The sequence below is a fragment of the Paralichthys olivaceus genome, chromosome 4 (genome assembly GCF_024713975.1).
Source record: "Paralichthys olivaceus isolate ysfri-2021 chromosome 4, ASM2471397v2, whole genome shotgun sequence".
Lineage (NCBI taxonomy): Eukaryota > Metazoa > Chordata > Actinopteri > Pleuronectiformes > Paralichthyidae > Paralichthys > Paralichthys olivaceus.
Window position 1 is genome coordinate 2,765,571 of NC_091096.1, and position 23,875 is coordinate 2,789,445.

Below are 23,875 nucleotides of genomic sequence, written 5' to 3' on the forward strand. Positions count from 1 at the left end.
GTACAGAACAGTCTGTATCTTGGTCATAGCAGAACAATGTGGTGCAACGGTGAAAGTAAAAGTGATACTGTCTTTTCACAAATCATAAAAAGGCTATAAACGCAGAACAACCTCATTGTTCTCTTCTACATTTGAAATAGTTCACAATCAATTTTCTGCCGGTTGATTATTCCGCACGTTTCAGTTTCGTCGGGGGTTTTCTCGTGTAAGTGCTTTTACATGTAAACATTCGTGTCGGTGCGGAAAATCTGCCTCAGCCTACATAAATCCACACGTTATGTAAATTCCTTCAAGACAGGACTCAGTGTCCAGCTGCATTAACGTCTACTGGGCAGGACTGAAAGTGACGACTATTTTAATCATTGATTCATCCATCAAGTTCTCCATTCATTGATTATCTATTCGGTCCAACAATCCCAGTTCATTCTGTAAAAGCCCAAATTCACATATTCGTCTTTCTTAGACCGTCACACTTAAAGCTTATCTGTGTTTCGCCCTCGTCCTGACCCAAGCGCCTGTAACTCGAGGCAGCAGTGTCACAGTTATCTGTAAAAATTCCCATTTGTATGGATGAAGCATAACGTTCTCCAGTGCTACTTGGCTTACATTCTGTACATGGATCAGATAAGGAGAGAGGAGGGTATTTACCGCTCTTATGTAAGACCCAGAATTGGTTGAGGACACCATCTTAAGTGGTACCACATGGAGACGACCTGGTGTCCTCTGTCCTTGAGAGACGGGGGACAGTATAATATGTTCTCTTTTTGACTCTCTGCTCTGTTTGTCATCAATCAGAGCTGGACTGACATCACAGGCCTGTTATTAAAACCATTAAGTTTGCCTGAGCGCGTCCCGACTCCTGAGAGGCAGCGGCGCTCTCCCTCGTCTCCAGCTGACCTGCTCTGCTTCGTCTCTTCGCTGTGATCTAATCCTCCCCTCTAACACAATTACCTAATGCCTAATCCCCCTCCTGCAGAGGCTGAGAGCTTTCCTCCACAATCGCTGCCTTTCTTCCCGTCGGCACACAGGCCGACTGGGACGTTATATGATGCTGAGTTTGGTTACAGTATGCATGCGTCACAGACGATGACCGGTTCAGGTTCAGTCATTCGTTGATCTCTCTGGCTCCAGGCTGACCTCTGAACTCTAACCTGGTATCTGTACTTACTGTCGTGTCATTTCTTGGAGAATCTTCAAATGCTTAATATCTCTAAACTCTCCCCAACCTAAGCTGAAAGGTTATGTCAGTCAATAAACTTTACTAAACAATAAAAGCCCAGAAGTTGACGACAGAGACTAAGTGTGTTCTAACTATTGTAGATTTTATTTTAGATCGATCTCAACAGGATCGAGGAAACAACAATCCCCAGCGGACAATTAGTCTGCTCTGTGTTCAGGGGGTTAACAGCTCCAGGATCAGTCTGTACGTACTGTATCACATCCTGAAGCCGAGAGGATCAGATGTCTTTGAAACAGAGGTCAAGTTACGAGTTGTTTCGACTTGTGAAAGAAAAACGATCCTCAGCTGCTCCAGTTAATTCAGCGTTTACTTTCAACACTTGTTTCTTTTAGTGTTTTACACGACGAAACATCTGAAGTGAGTCGGTGCTGAAACCTGCACGTGAATCCTTTTTAATGAAATCTGAACCTGTTGGATCGAAGATCAAACTTTAAGAAGACAAAAACAAAGTTTTCAGTGTATTGAACGCTGAGAGATCAAATATTGAGGTCTGATCAGTTGATCCAACACAGTTTACAGCTCACTTCTGTCGGTTCAAGTTTGAGTCTTAAACTGATTCATTGATTAATTTATTGATTGCAGTTGGGTGTGATGGTAAAGAGTGTGTGGTGTGTAACTGAGCTGTTTGAATAACATGCGATTGAGCCTTCATACTGATCGTTTTGTTGGATTTTATGTAACTAAGTACTCCCGCTGTAATCACACTAATGGGAGCCAAGTTCACAGCACTGACATTGATGTAGAAAACTGCCGTCAGGGAATAAACTGTTTACAAAACAGCAGGTTCAGGCTGAGAATGGGAGCGGAGTTGTGAGAGCTCTTTACGTGGCAGTCCAGTCACAAACCAGCGGGATTAGGGGCCAGACCTGCAGAAAACACTGCTGAGCAAAGAATAGACTGCTGCTCATTGAGACTGTCTCAGGAGGCCTCAAACAATAAGTCGTTCAAACAGAGAACAGCTCGTTGGGTCAGAAATCAGTTTGCGTCGAGAGCTGAGGACGTCAAACGATTCTTCGATTGTCCCTGTGGCTTCTGCTCACCTTCATGCTTCACCGTGACTTCTCTGCAAACGTTTGAGACACTTAAGATATTTAGATTCTTATCCATCGTATAATCTCATCAGGGAGGCGAGTATCCCAAACACACAGCCAGGGTCATAAAGAACCGTCTCCAGAAGAGCAAGGAGTCCTTCAACAAATGGTCCCCCCCCCCCCCACAGAGTCCTGATCTCAACACCACACACGAAGAAGACGACGAAGAAGACGACGCTGAGACTGACTGTAGCTCTTTTCCTGTTCACTAATATTTAAGCTGCTTCAGGACGTGGACATAGTGTGGACACCTGAGTTTAGTGGATCGCCGTGTTCGGACCAGGTTCAGTTTGGGTTTGTTCACATTGGCCGGGCTACCATGTACCATGTTTTTATACTGTAAAACATTGGCCTCAGACGAGTTCAGACAAAATACTGTGGCCCGAGCTGCACTCTATTGTGAAAGAGTCTTACTCGAACAATCCCCTGCTGCATCCTTCATCCTGTATTCAAAAGACAAACTCCAGGAAATGTCCTGACACCGAATCTTCTGGAACTGAAAACAGTTTGAATCTGCCTGAATCCTTCTGCTCCGTTAGAAGATATCTCTGCTCTGAACAGTAATGAAGTGAACAGACGGTAACTGGAGCTCTCTCTCTATCATGGTCTACTTGTCCTCAGTGCCGCTAACTGTGACTCAGCCAAGCTTACAGGACGTCCCAGAATGACATAATAACACGGTGCAACTGTAGTTTTACCACATGGAAGAAATAATCACATGTGCAGTTAAAAAAACAGGCAGAAAGAGGAAAGAACCCAAGAGTGGATGAATATGTTCTGTTGTTATGTGGTGTGCAGGTTCCACTGAGTGTCTCTGAATCTATTTTTATCTGCGTGCTGTGGAAAAATGAGCTTTTTGTTGTTGACACTAATGAGGAATCATCAGGTCTGAGACAGGTGTGTGTGTGGTGGTGGGGGAGGGGGAGTCACACTGGGACACGCGGTGCGAGTGGAGGTGAACTGTGATGTGTCCTCGTACAGCATCAGCATTGATTCAAGTACGACAGGCGGAAGTTTGGCCGAGCTTCACGTGCCGGACTCGGCACAGAGGAGCTTTTGTTTCTGCAGTTCATCTCGAAAAAGCGTCGAGAAGCCGAGTGTCGGTTCTCAGCTCCAGACGGAACGACAGAAACAGACAGCGGCAGGAATGTGAAGTCCTCGACGACGCCTGGAAAAATACTCAACTCTCCCAAGTTCTCTTAAATCACCTGCCTCTGTTTGCTGTGCTGTAGTTACCAGGATGCTCCGACACACAGAAGCTCTCAAGACAAGTCAACGCAAGCTTCTACTCAAAGGTGCAGCTACAAGTGTCTGAATCAACGTTCTGATCAGCCTGAACTTCAACAACAAGCTGCTGTTCTTTCTTTTTCAACCACACAGAATCAAATGTGTGAGATAAAATCAGATTCTGAGTCACGCAGCCTCAATGAACCTCAAATCTGAATCTGAATCTGTCAGGGGGCTGGAGATCTCAACATAAGAAACAAACAATATTAATATCTATTTTGTCATTGTACTGCTGTTCATTATGAAACAGTGGTTTTGCTGCATCAAGGAAAGGGAAGTCAATTTATTAAAAACTTTCAGCGACTCATCATTTTCATGATTTTTAAATCAGTCTTCCAGAATATAAAAGAAAAAGCAAGTTAATACAAAGAGAGGCAAATCATTTCAAAAGCCGCAACCAACTGATAATTAGATTTGGCCTCTGAGGTTCATTCTTGTCTTTGGAAACAGCAGTTTGGCTTAAAAAACGTCTAACACATAATTAATTTGTCGTTTCCGGAGCTTTCAGCCATAACCCTTCCTCTGTGACTGGACTGTGTCGATTAATGAACCTCACATTGAAAGCTTCAGAATCTCAGTTTGAGCATTTCATGATTTCTTTCATTAGATTTATTATTCAAATCATTTTTTTTTTAATTAATTAGCAGGAGGCAGGAAGCGATATATAAATTGTGCTGTGGAAAGATCAGAGGTTTTATTTACACCACTTCCACACCGGCCTCTGCCCGTTTCACTAAAATATATAGATATTTGTATTCTACCAGTTTCCCTTGTGTCATCTAAGTTTTCCTGCTGAGTTCTCACATGGACTCACTTGGACATTTCACTAGTGGACTCGCAGGAAAGGTTCCAGAAAATGTCCGGAGCAACTGACTCATTTGCATTCATACTGCCCCTGTGGAGGATTTCAGGAAAATGTCCAGACCTCAGCACACGTCTGAAAACAGCTCAAGTTAAAACCAGGAATTTAAATGTAGTTTTTATGCTTCTCTGCTGTGCCAATGATTGAAAGTGGGGAAAAAAAAAAAGAAAATATGATCAAACTGTGTGAGACTCTGAGAAGGAAAAACTACAAATGACTTGAAGGCGCTTGAGAAAAACCAAACCTCCTCCGACTTTCTGTTCACTCCTGTCACTTTGAATTTACTTGACATTAAACTCGCTCGGAAGATTTGAAATATTTCAGAAGTTACAGACGAATAGAAAATACAATCATCTGATGGCAGGAAATGTAGATTGAGGTCATCTTCATCATCTAATCAGTCGTTCTTTGGCCTGCGGCTGCTCTCCTGACTTAGTTTTACAGAAAAATCTGATCATGTCAAGTTTTTGCTGGAACAGATAAAAAATAGACCTTTTGTCATGATGGTGACGGAGAAAACGGTCCAGAGCCTTTTAGATGCAGAGGCAGGAGACGACTGTTGTTGTGGTAGAAGACGAGGAGTCTGTGTTTTTATGTAAAAAAGGAAAAAGAGCAGAATCAAAACCAGATGTAACTATAAACTGAACTTGTCGGTCTCATCACCGCTTCATTTTCAGTAAGAAATCTTGGATTCGGAATTTCAATGAAATTTAACACAGACATTAACAAGGTGCCCAGAGGTTGCATCTTCTTGACTTTGATGATCCTGTGATCTTTCCTACGGCGCCACTGGCCGGTCAAATTCCGCACTTTTACTTTTTACTTTTACTCGGCAGATTCATGGAACACATTCATGGTTCCCAGATGATGAACCCAGTCACTGTCCTGTTCATCACTTTGAGAGTCACATTTGTTTCTTTGGTGATTCTTGGACTTGGTATTTTGGTTAAATAATTAAACGATTGTTTCAATCAATGGGTTTGAACAGGAGGGATGATAACCTTTAGACTTGGGACCGTCTCTTGTAAAGCTCCAGTGACAGTGGGAGATAAAACGAGGACGCCTCATGAGTTACGCCCTTCCCTCCTCCTCTGTCCTTCGCCCCACATCCAGATGATCTCACTGGCTTTCAGCGCTCATTGTCAGTGAGGGGAACTCGCTGGTTTGTGCTACAGGCTTGTAATGGATGCTCGCTATTGTTGGCTTTGTTTAGCTGTTGACTGTTTTGCTGGCACGTTTTCTCTTTCCACTGGGAGTTTCCCTGCTGATCTACATTTAGAACTGAGCTCAGGGGCTTTCAGTGGGCTCATTTAGGACGGCCGCTTTCGAAGCAGGTGTGTTTTCTGTCGATGACCGTCATAATTTGGCAGACGCCTCCGAACATGCGCCCACAGCTCTGTTTGGCCTTGAGGGGATTTGGCAGCAAGTCAGGCTTTACTTTAGTCGTGGTGTGTGTTTGTTTTAGTGAGTTCCTGTGCCAGGTGGCTGTTTACAGAGACTGTAAACCATCAGATATGAACACGGGAGGTTTTATTGTGAGAGATAAACATTTTTTAATTACACACGAAGAATGGTGATTGTGTCTCTGAGCAGTTGAGCCAACACACTGGGTGGGGGGGGGGAGTCCTGAGCTCTCGGTCTCACTCCCCCAAGCAATGAAGGATATTTTCACTTTATTGCAACTTGGGGATTTTACTAGATTGATCCATCATCCTTATCAGTAATAATAACAAAACAAAGACAAGCAGTTCAGATATTGTCCAAATGTTTTGTTGTCAACATCCATCCCAGTTCACACATGAGCCTCGTGGTTCAACTTTCAGCGAGCCCACTCTGTCGTGATCCGTCAACTGCTTTCAGAATGTGTAACCGTCCAGATGTTGACCTCCGCTTCTCACTTTACCTGGTTTTGTCAGGGGGCCACTGAGGGTGCATTCTGTGGAATGTGTGGAATCGTGATGTGATGTTGTGCAAAAGTATCGGCCGGATCACTTCAGGAGCGTCTGTGTTTTCTGTGGGGAAGAGGAGTCACAGACTTGAAGAAACATCATTTGTCCTGATTCGTTTCTATCAGGGTTAGTTTGAGGCATTTGAATCCGCTGTGGTTTAATACCAGGAAAGGTCGGGGTTGATTACAGGGATTTAAATGTAGAACTGGGTCATGTAAACAATTTTCCAAACTGGAGAAGACAAGATTTCTGTTGTTTTTTTTTTTTTTTAGAAAGTTCACTGTGTTACAAGAGAAAATAGCACCATGTCCGTTCCTTAGTTTATTATTAACAGTCATTAAATGACGACTAATAAAAACCATAAAACAGTAAATTCATTCATCCAGTGGTAGAACAAACCCTTATCCACTAACGCTCATGTGACTTCATTTTCCCTTTCTCCCTGTAAACGTATTTCCTGTTCTCTGCCTCATCTCTCGCTGCTGACGCTTCTCTTCGCCTCACATTCCTCCAGCCCACATGAACGTCCGTGGTCATTCACACTCAGGACGGCGTAGGTGACCGTAGATCTGATAAGTGTTGGAGCGAGTGTGGAGGAGGCAGATTGTGGATGCCAGACATTTCTGTGGACCCTGCCGGGTTTTTCCCTTATTTTACAGATCTTATTCAAAAACTCACACAACGAGCAAAGAAACAAAGAAGGGATTATCAACTGCAGAGTTAAACTTGTTGGATTTAAACAGCAGCAATATGATGCTGCAGGATTCAGGAGGAATTACAGAAAGCATCTTTTGAGGCTTTGATTGTTAACATGGAGGAGGTGAGGTTTATGAACATTACTGCAGCCAGCCACTAGGGGAGCTGTCATGTCGTCCATCTTTATAAATAGTCTATGGGTGCAATTAAATCCTCTTTAAATTTGAATCTTTAAATTGAAATTCACTGTTGATCAGTGTTGGTTGGTTCTGACGCACTCTGCTCGCTGCAGCAGCTGGACCGAATAAAACTACATGTTCATGATGTTTAGACAATAATGATCTAGTTACTCAGACGTCAGTATTTAATTTGCCCTATGGTTAAAACCAACACTCTTCTGGATAAAAGAAATATTTACATTTTCTCTGCAAATAATGTTTCTCCGCCAAGACATTGACCAATTGGTTCAGGACAGCAGCCGTTAAATGAAGAGATGGACGACTGTGATGCTGTTTGATGGTCACATGGGTCTTTGAGTAACATCAGCCTCATGGTGAAGTTAATGTGAGCACAGAGACGGTAACAGTGGAGTTTGGGACGTGGGGTCAAACGCCTCAAAGCTACAAGAGCCTCTGTATTGAATGAGGAACTTTGCCCCTTAGCTTCTTTATATCCAGGATTATAAGTTCCGCTGTGGAAATCAGTATTTTTGTTTACACCGGCAAGAAAAGCTCTCGAAACTTGAAGTGGACTTCTTCTTCTGCATCTCCTACGTGTACAGCTCCTCTTTTTCATCCTGAGATATTTGTTCATTCCTCTGGTTCCACGTCTGTCACGTGTTAGAAACTTCATCCTACTCGCTTGCTGTGAATATTCTGGACATTTTCCCTGTTGGATTTTCTAGGAAGCTGGCAGGAAAACTTCCGGAAAATCCCCAGAGCAACTTTAGACTTAACCTCAACCCTCTGGAAAAATGCAGTGCGTGACAGAAAGCAGCTTTTGTGAATTTCTCAAACAATAATGCAAAAAATAGCATAGTGACATTTATGGGTGTGTGAAATCTTGATTGAATATAAGCGACTGTTGGATCTTGAGCTCTACTGAGTAACAATCTAGTATATTTCAAGTGTTTGTTTCATATCTGCCTGGAAAATATTTTCAGCTGCTGAATTACTGTTCAGCCACTTCCTGTCTGTTTGTAACCAGTATGGTGCAGATCTGGTCGCTGAGTCAGGATGAAGGAATGTGATCCAAACCTAAATTAAAAAGAAAACAGAGGGGGTGAGGTTCCTTACCAGATTTCCATAATATTTCCTATTTATTTAATTTTATTTGTTTGCTTAAGTTTATTTTAACCAGAACATGTCCAGGACGCTGTTGACGGCAGTTTATAATTTTTTTTTAATCATCTAGAGTAGTTTGAAAAAAAAGAGGTGTCATCTCATTCCCTTCAGAAACTTTATGTAAATCAGGTGGTTTCCCAAACTAACATTTAGAAAAAGTCCCTCGAGAGCAGCTGTCACATAAGTTCAACCTGTGGTCTGAAGCTGCAGCTTCTTTTTTCTCTCATTGAAGTGGTTAGAAAACACACTCAGCTACTTCCTGACTGGTTACAAAGCAAATGTTTGCTCTTTACCTCGTGTCCTCACGCGTCTCTCCTCGTGGCCACTTGATGTTTCGATGTTTCAGCGTTAAGAGCGCTCGGGTTTTTACGTGTTTGGTTTGTTTACCTGTTTCAGTCGTCATGAGGTGACACTGAACCCTGCGCTGTGTGTTCTGTTGAAGTAGTAAGGGGAGCGTGGTTATCATGGCAACGCTCATCCTCGCTGGAACAGGGATGAATAGAGGCATTATGGTGAGAATTGACTCTGCGGATGAAGCGAGGCGCTGCCCTTGAGCGCTGCTGATTTTTTATTTATTTGTTCGTTGAAGTGATAGCAGCGTCGAGGCCTCTGTGGTTTGGCTGATAAGCAGCTCTCCTGCTGTCAAGGCAGCTGCAGCTGCGCCTCAGCCATTTTATTGTGCATGATTTACAACAGTCCAGGAGTTTGTCTCCTCTCTCCCCATTTATCTGTCACACCCTCCCTCCCTCTGTAACACACACTCTGTCAGGATCTCTGCTGGAGAGTTGTCATTGATAGTCTCTTCTGAGTCTCAGAGTTTCTTCTTGTTGGCTGTTGAGATTGTGATCTTATTTACGAATGCTGTAGATGATGATTATATCATTATCATGGAGATGTGAGCGTGCCAGATTATCTATGTCTGAATCTGCCCAATATCACCTCATCTGCTGCGACTGAAGAGTTTATTGTGAGTCACTCACGTGCAGAATGCAGAAATGTGAAGTAAACACATTTATCATGTTTTAGAAACTGTAGAAAACTTGATGGACTTTGTTGCCTGAGCTAAAAAATTAGGTTTGTGTGATTGGATATAACTTTATCACTATTTCTTTGTTTATCATTGTTCTGCTCAATCTTTGTGTCCCAGCTCTTTTGAAATGTGACCATGAACCTTGTGTCCTCTTTTCTCTTTGTTCTTTTGTCTGAACCTCTCTCAGGTTTCACTTCATATCTTTTAACTTTTTCATCATAAAACCTAAAACACAAGCTCACGAGCAGCTGCTGTAGATGATGTTACTTCTCATCACGCCCGTCTTCCACATCCACTGCCTCGTCGCAGCTTGTTTCCACGGTAACAAGAACACAACAGAGTAGACTTAATGTAAGCGAGCAGATCCCGAGTCACACTGAGCCTTTGAAACTGACTCTGATGACTAACGCTCCCAGGACACACAACAAGGGGCCGTGACAGATGACTGTGGCACGGCAGATTACATGCCATTCCTCCGCCAAGGCCTGCACTCCCTCCATGATTCACGCCGCTGCAGCTCTGCTATTTAGGTTCGACGTGTCGGGCGGCTTCAGCGCTCAGTGTCACAGTCTATTTCTCTGCAGTGACACAAACTGCTGAGTGGAAGCACATGCTGTTGTGTGATGAACTTTTCTCCTGTGTCACAGAGCAAGTTATTTACGACCGAAAAGCGACGCTGCTGAGTTGCATGAAATGTTTGCATCAAACTGTGATCAGGTTATTATCAAAGCTTTAGTATCAACAGAGACAGAGGCTCTTTATTCTGGATTTATTAGAAATACAACACAGTTCAAATGATGAAAACATCAGAAATTACAATAAACCATAAACATATTGTGGTGCAGACTTCTGCATTTATGCTGTGGTCAGTTTTATTCTGGTGTTCACACACACACACACACACACACACACACACACACACACACACTTGTTGTTGGTGTTCATTCAGTCTCTTGTGCAGAGTTTGCAAATCGAGTTTCCTATAACAAGAAATAATATTTGTTATGTCTTCGTACTTGTTCCAAATGCAAGAATCTTCTTCTCAAAACACTGATCACAGTGTTGCAACCAGACTGAAGGGACTGAAGTCCCACTCGGTGTCTCAGGTCGAGCTCCGTCCTTCGAAGGAAACAATTCTTTATTACTCTTTAAACCTTCAGAATGAGATTTTTCAGTTGTATTTAAACTTTTAATCCATTGAGTTGTTTCAGTTGTGCCGTATTCAGCAGGGATGCTAGAGGATGCACACACGATGAATGTGAACGTGACTTTTATTCTGCTCGGTCATCATCACTGTGGTGCTTTGTGGTTTTCTGCATCTTTGTTTTGCATCATTCAAGAGACAACAACAACAAAATGCAGCGATGGAGACACCCGGCAGCCGACAGGGCTCCCGCTCATGCAACAAGCCGCTTGGGTTGAGTCCATGTTTGGGTACAAACAGGCTGCAGCCTGCATTGTAGTGGCAGTTTATCCAGTGAGCTCTGTTCAGCAAGAAGCTATTGTTCGTCCGTGCACGACCATGTGCATGTTTTACAAAGTATGACTCAGTCGGAGCGAAGAGAAGAGAGCAAGGTCATAATTAAAGGGTTTTGCCCCCAAAAGAGGTGTTTAACTTTATGTTCTGTGCAGTAACATCTCCCTCAGTCTTCAACTCCCTCTAATCTGCTCCACACTGATATTTAAAAAGACGCTTCCACCAGGAGGAGTCGAATACTTTGTTTTCGACCGTTAACGCTTGGTCATGTAGAATATAGAATTAAATGTCTCACCGATTGTCCCCTCTGCCTTTTAGAGCTCGACGCAGGAGATCGGTGAGGAGGCCGAGGACGACGCCATCTTCACCATCACGCTGAGGAAGGTGCAGCTTCACCAGTCAGCCAGCAAGGGGCAACGATGGCTGGGCGTGGACACGGACTCGGCCCTGAGCCTCTACGAGACCTGCAAGGTGCGGACCATCAAGGCCGGCACGCTGGAGAGGCTGGTGGAGTACATGGTGTCGGCGTTCAGGGGCAAAGACTCCACCTACGTCACCATCTTCCTCTGCACCTACCGCTCCTTCGCCACCACCAAGCAGGTGCTGGATCTCCTGCTCAACAGGTAAAGCGTCGACTCACCTGGCTCTGGACCCGGGTGATAAACGTTAGCAAAGGAAGAAGAAATAAACAGTTTCTCCAGAAGGAAAGAGCGAGCACAGGAATGAAAAGAATATGTTTAGACTCGGGGAAACTTCCCATGAATCATAACTGAATCTAGATTAAATTAAAGTAGCAGGACGCTGGGAGAGTGCATACCTCCGCCAAGGCTAATACTTTATATCACCACGTTAAACACAGTGAAACACAATTCCTGGATCAGCCGGTTCATTCGCATCAGCTCCATAATCTTCCTTGAGTCATGCCACTCGCTTTCACAGCATTTCAGAGAATCCTGCAGAAAGACAGGCACACAGACAGACAAACAGAAAGACAGAGAGACGAAGAGAAAGACAGGCACACAGACAGACAAACAGAAAGACAGGCACACAGACAGACAAACAGAAAGACAGACAGACAAACAGAAAGACAGGCACACAGACAGACAAACAGAAAGACAGGCAGATAGACAGATGAAAACATGAGTTCCTTGTCGAGGTAATAAACAACACATGACTCCTAAATGAGATTAACAGTAACGGTAATAAAGATGTTGTGAAAACAGGAAACCAAAATCACAGAACCCTGACGTTAGACTAGGTTTGTCTGTGTCTATATAACGTATAAATGTGTCTGAGCACAGGTTTCTTTATTTTTCTCTATTTTATTTAACCATGTGATCTTGTGTTTCTTCTCTTTAGGTATGCCAAGCTCCAAAACGTGCCTGCAGCCACAGCACACAGAGTCTCCCAGGACGACTGCACAGAGCTGAGAAAGTGAGTGTGCTGCGACCTTCAGTGTCGAGCTGCCAACATCAATCAGCAAGAACATTCACAGTGCAGAGCCTCCTCCCTCTCCTCCCTCTCCTCCCTCTCCTCCCCTCTGCAGGTTAAAGGGATATCAGCAGAGTTTAAAGTTGCAGCGGGTTATTTTTCTTTCCGAGACACCTGTCAGGCCGTTTTCTGCTTGGGTTTGATGAAACGCAGTTCACTAACTGATAAAAACGTCATGAATCACACGGAGGAGAGCAGTTTCAGTTTTACTAAAACAGGTCGTAAGCTTTGTTAGCATCTGTTCAGGAGGACATGTTTAAAAAATAATAATTTATTATTGTATTTTAAATATAAATTTGTGGTCAGACTCTCGAAACTCAGCGATTGTATTCCCCAAAAATTAAACCATGCATGTGGGGGGAGGAGAAGATGTTAAATAAAGACAGACGATTGATTGAAGAGGAAATCTGAAGAGAAGAACTAATCTGTGACACAAATGTCTAAAGACAAATTAAAAAACAGGGACATTACAAAGTTAAGAGCAGAGACACAAACACAGGATAAGTAGGAGAAGTTTGGAACCAAAGCTGCTCCTCCATGTTTAGTTTGTCGTGTGGGAGCAGTTGCAGCTGAGCTCTGAGGTTCAGTTAGAGTTTGGTGGAATCACTGAGAGCATGAAATGATTTTATAAAGCTTTGATTAGAACTCTGCAGAAACCCTGTATTTGTAAGGATTCTACTCTCGTCAATAATAAGTTTCGCTTTTTCTCTCTCAAAGAATTTATTCAGCAGTGACGACTCTAACATCAGCCTAGAATGTTGCCTCACACTTATATTCCATATTTATTTTACAATTTACGTCATTCCGTCTTTCAGTTTCTGTATTTCTAACTTTGCGTCCGTGTGTTGCAGCACTGTCTCGTCCATCCTGGGCGCGTGGCTGGACCAGTACTCCGAGGACTTCTGGACTCCTCCCAACTACGACTGCCTGCACCAGCTGCTGTCGTACCTTCACCACCACTTCCCCGGCTCGGACCTGGAGCGTCGCGCCCGCAACCTGGTGGCCCACTTCCACCGCCGACAGCAGTGTGAGCCTGATCCTGATGGTATGAAGGCAGGGCAGGAGAGGACAGGGACACCAGGGCAGGGAATCCAGAACCTGTGGTTGACTTTAAACGATGTACCGAAGAGAAACAAGCCCTAGATTTGATTTATCGTGTTGAGAAAAGTGGGGAAAAAAGGACAGAAACAGCACATGAAGTGTAAACACAGCGTCAGGTCACATGCTCTAACACTTATTGAATAACAGCTTGGTTGTACCAGTGATAAGAACATGTTGACAGTTCCCATCAGCACACATCAGACTGAGCTCGGAGAGAAAAACAAACACCGAGGTCACAGAGAGGATGACGTGGTGAAAGAGAAGAAGAGCAGGAGCTGTGTTGAGTTTGAGCTCAGGTTGAGACGGTGTCGTGATAAAAGATGTTCTGTTTTTTTTTTTTCTACCTCTTCAGGGGAACACATCGGCTGCCCTTTCGCTACGCAGGAAGAGAGCGGCTTCGAGGACGAGCTTCCTGCTTTTAGTTTCCTTTCGTTCGACCCCATCATGGTCGCGGAGCAGTTCACGTTAATGGACGCGGTGAGGCTTCCATTGATTCAGTCCCCTAGTCTCCAGCCCCTGATGACTCCCATCAGTTTTCAGTTCATATCCACAAAAAATGTTTTAGATTCTGTGACTTAGGTTCTATTGTTTTTGTGTCTGAATTAATTTGAATGTTATATTTTTATTAATTTATTTTGTTCATAAAATGTCAGAAAATTGTTAAAGATTTTTCTAAAGCTCAAGGTGAAATGTGTTTTCATCTTAAACTCAAAGATATTCCGGCAGAATCCTTTGAATCTTATTATTTTTCTTTTGACTAATTGATGAATCGACCAATTGTTTCAGTCTCCATCTTTTAAAACCTTCCAATTCACTCAAAGATAATTCAGAGCCGCAGTCAAATGATTTAAACTCACTGATAAACTGACTTCTGTTCTTTAAAATGGATCAAACACTGATTATTCTCATCGTGTTTTATGAACATCTCACATCAGGACCTGTTTAAGAAGGTGGTGCCCTACCACTGTCTGGGCGGCATCTGGTCTCAGCGGGATAAGAAGGGGAAGGAGCACCTGGCTCCCACCATCAGAGCCACCGTGGCCCAGTTCAACTCCGTCACTAACTGCGTCATCACCACCTGCCTGAGCAACCCGACGCTGAAGCCCAACCAGAGAGCGCGGCTGCTGGAGCGCTGGATAGACGTGGCTCGGGTGAGCAGCCGCTGACTGTTGACTTTAAAATGATTTGACGAAATGTAAGTCAACAAATACAGTCGCGAGCGTCGACGTGAAACATAAACATGGTTCTGTTTATCGTTCGTGATGTGTTCAGGAGTGTCGGATCCTGAAGAACTTCTCGTCGTTGCGTGCCATCCTCTCCGCCCTGCAGTGCAACGCCATCCACCGCCTGAAGAGGACCTGGGAGGAAGTGTCACGGTAGGTTTTCAGTCTCTCCTCTGTAAATCTCACTTCGTTGCTTTAAAGAAATAAAAATATCTTTTCTATCGCGGTGCAAACTTTCATGTTCTTCGTGCACGTCTCTCCGTGTCCGTCCACAGAGAAAGCTTCCGCACCTTCCGCGAGCTGTCCGAGATCTTCTCAGATGACAACAACTACTCCCTCAGCCGAGAGCTGCTGGTGAAGGTGAGTCAAACCAAAACCACAGAAATTATAAACTCTTCATCCACAGTCTGATGAAGGTTTTGCTCGAGCGATGAGTTTTTACAGATTTCAAATCTGGACGTGCAGCCGCAGGAGCCCCCCCCCCCTCACAGTCGTGCTCACACGGATAGAATAATATTATTCTTGAGCAGCCTCCAATAAGAAAGTGTACAGATCAGTTTTTGAGACATAAGCTTCCTCTGTGACCCTGAACAATGATTAAATAATAAGATCGACGATGAGTTTCACAAAAAGAAAAAAAAAACGGTCAGAGAGACGATCGGATGAAGTAGTTTTCTGACCGGATGCTATTTAATAAAACCAATCAATCAATCTGTACGAGTTATATAACTCCTGAACAGATGGCAGCGGCTCAGTGACCCGTCCCATCAGCGGACTTCCTTGTGTCAGACTCACAACAGCTGCAGAGGAACGTCCAGAGGAACATCCTTCAGGGCAGAACACTGTGTAGCCTGTTCCTCCGGATCGCAGCGTCCACGTATCGCTCATGATGTCCTGGGCGGGCTCCCTGCAGCCGACAGATCGCTGTCATCATTATTGCGATTTATGCGCGAGTTTAATGCGAAGAGGTGTCGACACCTCCGGAGTGTTTTGCAGCTGGAGTTGAAGTCAGGTTAAGAAGATGAGATGCAGAATCTACATTAGCTCCACAGAAACTTTTTCTGTGGAGTTCATGTCGGGAAAAAGCATCTGTGGAAAATGGAGAGCCTGATTATCACCCGTAGAAAACAGAAGAGTTGTCACAACCAAAAATAAAAAACCTTTCTGATGTCTGCACTTCATCTGTGACGCAGCCTGAAGCCGCTGGTTCCTGTGTATTTAAAGTGGGTCACAAATATATTCTTTCTTCTCAGTGATAACCTGAAACAGCTGCTCACTGAAGTTTTTAGTAATATATGATAAACTAGTCTTTTTTTTTTTTTTACTTGTTTCTTATTGAAAAATATATAAAATATTTGAAAATGATCCTTAAAAAAAACGACTGGAAACAGTTGAAGCTTTCTGCCCTGAAGATAAATATGTGAGTCCAGGTGAAGACCGAAGATGGTGAATGTGTAATTACGCTCGCTGATGTAACGCCCGCGGGTTTCCTCAGAGGGGAATCCCTGCTGACGTCACAGGGAGGGAACCTTCTGGCAGGTGTAGATAACAGCAGGGATCTGTAAAACCTAGGGCGTCACCTCTGTCTCTCGCTCTATCTGCTCGGGTCAGCAGGCGGTGGTTGCCGGACTCAGGCAGCTCGAGGAGCTCGGGGCTGCGGGAGGCCTCTCTTACATCACGCTGAGGAATGTGCCTGGAAACGCTCAGGGGGGATTTTCTCCACTTTTTTCTCGGAGGTTACGTTCTTCCCTCCTGAACTTAAGCAACAAAGCAAAAGTGTTTTGAAGAAGCGTCGGCGTGAAAACACAGACACGTTGGTTCATGTTCCTGCTTCGTAATAACAGAAAATACTTCACACACCCGAGAGTTGGACAGATGTTTTATTAAAATGGTTTTAATCTAAGAAGTGTGACGATAGGAATGATAGAGTTGTTGTCTGTGTTTGCAGGTAATCAAACTTTGTAGGTGAATTAGTGGAAACTTTCTGTGACAGTTGACGTCTGATGTCTGTTACTGTTTTTCTAGGAGGGCACTTCTAAGTTTGCAACGTTGGAGATTAACCCCAAACGAGCTCAGAGGAGGCACCAGCAGCAGAGAGACCTGGTGAGTCGTCTGCACGGAAACACAGGTTTAATTGGAAACAGATAAAAACTTTATCCACCAATCACCTGAACAGAGAGAGCGTTTTGTACCAACGGCGTCACCTGGTGGCAGAGGAAGCCCCTGCAGTTTGTTCAAATCATGCAAAAACTGGATATTTGTCTACATATGTGTGATGTTTTCTTTAAGTTTAAATTTCATTCGTTTCTCTGCGTCTAAAACTCGACTGTGTCTCTGTGAACAGGGGGTGATGCAGGGGACGATTCCGTACCTGGGGACCTTCCTGACGGACCTGGTGATGATGGACACTGCCATGAAGGACTACACTGAGGTCAGACTCCTGTTCAGCACCAAGCTGACGCTGTCACAACGTGTTTTTATCACCTGCTCATGTTTTTGTCTCTTTTCCCAGGGTGGTCTCATCAACTTCGAGAAGAGACGAAAGGTAAAGTAAACCTTCTACTTTGGGTTTCGTGATCTAACAAACCAAGCAGGACAGAGATCAGAGGTTTTTTTACATTGTAAAATTCCTAATCCCTGCTCCTCCCTGTCTCCTGCTCTGCTCCTTGTCTGCAGGAGTTCGAGGTGATCGCTCAGATCAAGCTGCTTCAGTTGGCCTCCAACAACTACAGCTTCACTCAGGACAGCCACTTCAGAGAGTGGTTCGCATGCGTGGAGAAACTCAGCGAGGCAGAGAGGTCAGTCAGTCCGCTCACACTGTGCATGAAGCCGACAGCTGGTGTCACTTCTCTGTCTACAGGGGGGGGGGGGGGGGGTATTTCCAGTGTCACAGCTGCAAACGAGAAAATAGAAATAGAAAGATCAGTAAAAGTGAAACCAATGTTCCCGTGATAGAAAATGAAATACACAGTGTGAAAACAAATGAACACAGTCACCGTCCTGACTTCCTGTTTCCCGCAGCTACAACCTGTCCTGTGAGATCGAGCCTCTGTCGGAGTCGGCCAGCAACACGCTCAGGGCCAAGAAGAACGGAGGAATCATGAAGCGCTGGAGCGAGTAAGTGACGCTGCCGGTCAGAAGTGAACACACAGAACACGCAGCCAGATAAATCTGGAAATAAAAAAATATGACTCTTCCTCCTGTTGTCATCTCGTCTTCAGTCGTCAGTTGACCGAGGCCGGCTGCAGCGGCGGCGCGGGCTCTCACTCCAAGTCCTTCGACCAGTCACACTACAGACCGTACCAAGGGGGCGGGGGCGACAGCGGCGACGCCCTCAGCGTCACCTCCGTCAGCTCCAGTGGATCAGACCTGGAGGACGTGAACGCCAGCTTCTTGTCCGACTCCCCTGAAGGACACGAGAGGAAGGTGAGCGGAGGAAAGCTGAGTAAAGCTTGTGTGTTGTGTATCAGATGTGTGTGTGTGTGTGTGTGTGTTTTCCACAAGAGGAGAAAAATCAGCTGCAACTGTTTGTTGATGATTTCTGTTTCGTTGTTTCTTCTCCAGACGTCGACTCCGTCAGTGAAACTCACCGTCTCTGCTCTGGGGAGAGAAGCTCCGGCAGCAGATACAACGTCAACGGTAACTTTTTTTTTTTAAAGTTACACTTTTTGCATTTTTTATCAAATAGACACGTGTTGAGTGTAGACTGATGTCGTCACTGTAATGTGTATTAAACACCCACAATGCACTGCGATGCTCTATCCTCACCCTCAGTTCTGGGAGTGTACGTCTCTGTCGTCTCTGGACACCTCCGGGATGGGATCCAGCTCCGGCTCGGCCTCCGGCTCCAGCAGCGCCTCCTCCTCCTCCGTCTCCTCCTCCACCCCGCTGTCGGCGTCCCGCTCACACAAGCGCTCGGTGTCGGCCGTGTCCAACTACTCGACTCTGTCGTTGCCGCTGTACAACCAGCAGGTCGACGACTGCTGCATCATCAGGGTCAGTCTGGACGTGGAGAACGGAAACTTGTACAAGAGCATCCTGGTGAGTTCACGCTGCAGTGACATCAGATCGTTCACTTCCATTTTTGTTTCATTTTTACTTCTTGTCGTTTGTTTTTCTGTTTCACAAACAAATTAAAACTGTTTCTTTATTTGAATAAACTATAAATCTAGAAAGTATCAGTGACATCGTTGACTCGCAAACATCAGGACATTTCACATTTGTGAGATTTTAGTTTTTAGGAAGCAAGAGTTTGAATTTTAATGCTTCTTGTTTTTTCTGCAGTTTTTCTAATCGTGGTAAAAAATATTTCGCGTTGTGGAACAGATGTAGTTTTAATGTCTGTGGTCGTTTTGTTTCAGGTCACGAGTCAAGACAAGACTCCGGCCGTCATCAGGAAGGCCATGATCAAACACAACCTGGAGCGAGAGAAGTCCGAGGACTACGAGCTGATGCAGAAAATCTCTGAGGACAAAGGTAAACACAGCGTCTCGACAGAGCCGCGTGTTTCAGGTTTGGGTTCTTTATCGTCGATTAGTTTTAGTTGACTCTCTCTCTCTCTCTCGTCTCGTTCTGTAGAGCTGCGGATCCCGGACAACGCCAACGTTTTCTACGCCATGAACTCCACTGCCAACTATGACTTTGTGCTGAAGAAGCGCGGCTTGGCTCGGCCGGTGCGAGCCAAGAACGTGGCCAGTTCGACGCTGCCTCGCATGAAGCAGAAGGGACTGAAAATCGCGAAAGGGATCTTCTGAGGCGACGGGCACGGTTTTCTGTCTCCCCCTTCACCCCCCTGAACCCTCTCTGGTCTCCGCTCCTCAGAGGAAACATTTGTGTTTCGCGTCTGCCGGAGGGAAACCAGCCTGAAGTATCTGAGTTTTGGTTTGGACAAGGACTTGAGATCGCCAGAAGAGAAACGACCACGCAGCCTTTCTGCGGACGAGCAGGACGCAGAGGAACGCCTTCGCTCTCTGCTACAGCCGTCGCGTCATCGGGACCCGCCGGGGATTTGAAGAAGCGGAGTCGCTCGCCGGACGCGCCCACGTAGAAGCTGTTTCTGACGTTCGTGGGGAAAAACAAACGGTTGCGTCGGAGCCGCGTCGCTGCCGCTCGGTGGCTGAACTCGTCGAACTCTCCGCCAGTGTTCTGGTTTGCGTCGGCTCGTGGAAAAGCAGATTCATTCATTTCTGTTTACATTTGTTTACATTTTAACATCACCTGGTCAGCTCTTAATTTTTTTAATTTTTTTTTTTACTCTCACGAGAGGATTTTTGCACCTTCACTTAAACACTTTTTTAATCCCTCGACAGCCTTTGTCCCCGTGTTTTCCTCCGCGGCCGTCTCGCACGCCCCCTCCTGGCATGGAGTGTACATAAATGAACTAAACGACGCCACAGCGGGTAAATGCAGATTATGTGTTTCAGCTGGGTGTTCGAATGTGTTTCTATTTTTTCAGGGAACTTTTGTCATGAGTGTACCACCGCCTTTACCGTCCCCGTCCCCCCCCGGGTCCCTGATGTGGACAGTGTGTTTGCTGGACCGCAGCACTGAACGTTTGTCTCTCGGACGCTGGGACTCACGTCGGCGTTTTCACACCAGCGACACTGACGAGGAGGAATCTGAGCTCTTAACTTCTGAACGCTGCCATGTGACCAAAAAAAAAAAAAGAGGACAGGTCGAGATGGAGACAGTGTCAAAGTCCAGTCCAGTGGGCACAGCCATGAATCACATGCCACTGTTTTTTTTCGTTTGTTTTTACTGAAGCGTAACCACTACAGCGAGAGGGAGGCGTCAGTCGTGTGGTCGCACTCGACTGGGACAGATTGTGAGAGAAGAACAAACGAGCTGAAAACAAAACGTACACAAAGTGTAAATATCCATTAACACCGACTGTGCAGTGTCTTCTTTTGAAATGGACCGTGAGATTTTGTTAATAGACTCGTTCACACGGTATCAACACTTGTTTGATTTGGCTTTTGTTCCTGCATCTCTCTGCTCTGGTGCTGCTGATCATCTTTCTGAAGAGGTCGCACGAGCTGCAGGCCGCCGCTTTCTCTACTTCCTGTCCGCCGGCCGCCATGTTGGAAGAAATGTCTCTCAAACACGCAGAAATTCATGAAATCCCAATGAAACGGGACTAAAAAAAGAAATTTTGTAAAAAAAAATACTGAAGAATTATCAGGAAATGAATCTAATATATACAACTGACACAACTAAAAACTAATATAATATAAAATAATTATAGTAATATTATTTGTTTGAGCGTCAGCAGCAGTGAAGGCCGGCCGACCGTGTTCACGTCTATTATTTAACATGAGGTGAATCAAACCGGAGCTGTAACATCATCATCTACTGCACAAGACAAACTCTGGGATACAAAACATAATTATTACAGAATGAACTAAAATATCAGATATTATTCTAGCAGCTCTTCCAACGTGGTGGCTCATCCTTCATATTCAATCTCAACCACTTTCTAAATGTGCCATGACAGGCCTGTGTGTTTCAGACGCCCCGGACACGTCCTGCTGATTTATCCCGCAGGACGTGTCATCGCGGTGTCGGCTGTGGTTAACGTGCAGGGGATGACGGCAGAGTCTCTCCTCTCTGGTCTCCGACTCTCAGCCGGTGAGGAAAAGATGGATTTTGATGATTCACGCCTGTAAAATGAGTCAAAACACAGAGAAGCTCCTTTTAATGGTTGAGGTTTGATTGAGACTTTGCGTCGGAGCCCAGATTAACGAAACAAACTCTCTGTGCTGTTCTCAGCCTGTTTCTCTTAAAGGAAAAATCCAACCTGAAAACATCTTCAAAGATAATCTGGGATTTGGTTTCCGTTCAGATTCAGTTACGCTTCTTCCTCATGGATCATTGTTGTTTCTTTTCTGGATTTTCTCTGCTTGCAAACAACAGTCACTTGAGAAATGATCCGGTTTTTAAAATGATTAACTGAACCTCAACCCCACTTATTTGCTGCGTCTGTTCAGCTCGGCACAAACTCTGTATTTTAAAGCTGATATGAGCTGATTTTACATTTTCTGAAACACTGAGCGACAAAAGCAGCTTCTGTTCATTGGCTTCGATTATAATAATAATAATGTAATTTCATGATAATAATATAATAACCATGTTTATTTGTAGAGCACTTTTCGGTGGCAGAGGGCACCAAATAAAAATCTAAATTATTAAAAAAAGATTAAAGCAGAGGTGAAGGATGAAATTTTAAAAAAAATGTAAGTTTGACAAAATGTAATAAAAACTCAAATAAAACCAAGATCGTCTCTTTGATAAAACTTTGGTTAAAGACAGAATAATGATTTCAAAGACGTGATGGGTTCACACACACGCAAAAAAACTAAGGTTGGATTTCTCCTGGTGACTTTTTCAAACCACAGCAACAAAACTCTAAACTTTGCCTGGATTGTCGCCACGTTCTGCCTTTTCTTTGTTCAGTTTTTTTATTTTCGCCTGCATGAAGTTCATAATTCTCTCAACGATCAAATGAATGAAGCACCCATTAAAAAAAACTAAAAAGAAAAAACAAACTGCGGAAGCAATATAGTGGTGAGCGGTGGCGGCGGGAGGCACGTGGCTGTCGTGGATGTTGTTGGTGCCACTGTGGCGTGAAATCCTTCGCTGTTGAACACTGTGACCTTCAACCCCTTCCCTCCGCCCGCTGATTGGCGCATCACGTCGAGCACTGTGAACAAAACAACACATCTCATTCCCTCGTTAATGGTGTCGTAGTGAACGTAGTGACAGGTTTGACCCTTTGACCCTTCATGTGCCAAAAATAACAAGGGAAGAGAGAGAAGGTTGATTTAACTGACGAGTCTGACGAGTCTTCTGCCTTTCACAGTGGAAAACAAAAAAAACAAGGTTGTGTGTTTGCTGTTGTTGCTTTTTTTCTCGCTGGAAAACTAAAAAAAAAAAAAGGGTGAGAACACTTAAAAAAATGAAATAATGATCTGGTCACATTTCCCTGTGGAGGATTAGAGACGTCCAGGAAACTTGAAGCAAAGGTGTTTGTCAGGAGCTGAAGCTGAAGCTGTTGAGGAAACGTCACGTTCATGAGTTTTTCATGTTTGAAGCAGGTTTTTATTCCAAACAAACGCCACAGCTGACGACTGACAGAGAGATGTGAGCGCAGGTGATCGATGGTGTCGAGCTTCATCAGAGAGACTTCATTCAAACTGTAAACTTCCAGAACGTCGAGTGTTTCCTCTCACTGGTGCTCGACAGCAGAGACACGTTGGTTTTGTGGATGTTTCAGGGATGAAAACACTTTAAAAAATCATTTTATCTTCCAACACCAACATTCACGAACACATCGAAGAGCCGGTGACTTTCCTGTTGAATGTATTCAGACATTTGCCGTTTTTAAGAGTTCCTCCCCCTGACGGTAGATTATCGGAGAGAATCACAGCTGCAAATGTACATTTGTACTTTTTTTTTTTTTACACGATGAGTTGAAACGGTGTCTGATTCACTGATTCCCCCAAAACGACGAATCGTCAACAAATTCCAAGGAAAGACACAAAACAAGTTTGTGTTCGTGTCTCAGCACTTTCTGACTTTGTAGGTTCCTGCTGAGGGTTTCATCAAATCACGAATACGTTCAATCTGCAATTTTACTAAACAAGTTGACAAATTAGGAAATAATGAATTTGTTAGGGACTATTAGTAATAATAATTAACTTGATTTATACATAATTTACATGTAGAAATAGATTGTAAAATGATTTTTTTTTTAAATAGAATAAGCCTCACAGGTTAGAGGGTGAAGTAAAAACACACACAAAGACACAAAACGACTGAAGAGGGACACGGAATGACTATAAAGACTTTCAGAAGGACAGCAAAGACAAAAGCAAATGAAAAAAACACAAAAGAGTCTTTCAGGCTCCTAATGTTCACAGCAGAGATGGGGGGGGGGGTGCATTGTCTCATAATTGGTCCGTGCCAGTGAGTATTTGGGACAACAAATCTGTCTGTGTGGTGATGGAGGACCATGGGACACAGTGTAACTCACTGACGTCTTCTTAATTTTAGAAACAATAGAGATACACACACACACACACATATA

The 23,875-nt window shown here is 44.3% G+C and overlaps 1 protein-coding gene across 8 annotated transcripts in view; it reads left to right on the forward strand.

The window, feature by feature from the left end:
• LOC109640300 (ral guanine nucleotide dissociation stimulator) overlaps positions 1–22,192 on the forward strand; it is a 37,565-nt gene extending 15,373 nt beyond the window's left edge. For 6 of the 8 annotated variants that reach the window (XM_069523340.1, XM_020104206.2, XM_069523338.1 and 3 more), the window contains 17 exons: positions 11,294–11,598; positions 12,335–12,409; positions 13,318–13,511; positions 13,920–14,044; positions 14,503–14,718; positions 14,840–14,943; positions 15,066–15,150; positions 16,816–16,893; positions 17,135–17,221; positions 17,303–17,335; positions 17,467–17,588; positions 17,812–17,907; positions 18,012–18,216; positions 18,355–18,429; positions 18,565–18,831; positions 19,152–19,266; positions 19,369–22,192. In XM_069523340.1, coding sequence (XP_069379441.1) covers positions 11,294–11,598; positions 12,335–12,409; positions 13,318–13,511; positions 13,920–14,044; positions 14,503–14,718; positions 14,840–14,943; positions 15,066–15,150; positions 16,816–16,893; positions 17,135–17,221; positions 17,303–17,335; positions 17,467–17,588; positions 17,812–17,907; positions 18,012–18,216; positions 18,355–18,429; positions 18,565–18,831; positions 19,152–19,266; positions 19,369–19,544 — 2,358 coding nt within the window. In that variant the 3' untranslated portion in view covers positions 19,545–22,192. The remainder of the gene's footprint in view (positions 1–11,293; positions 11,599–12,334; positions 12,410–13,317; positions 13,512–13,919; positions 14,045–14,502; positions 14,719–14,839; positions 14,944–15,065; positions 15,151–16,815; positions 16,894–17,134; positions 17,222–17,302; positions 17,336–17,466; positions 17,589–17,811; positions 17,908–18,011; positions 18,217–18,354; positions 18,430–18,564; positions 18,832–19,151; positions 19,267–19,368) is intronic. The other 2 variants (XM_069523339.1, XM_069523337.1) reach the window with 1 other exon arrangement.
• Positions 22,193–23,875: the final 1,683 nt, after the last annotated feature.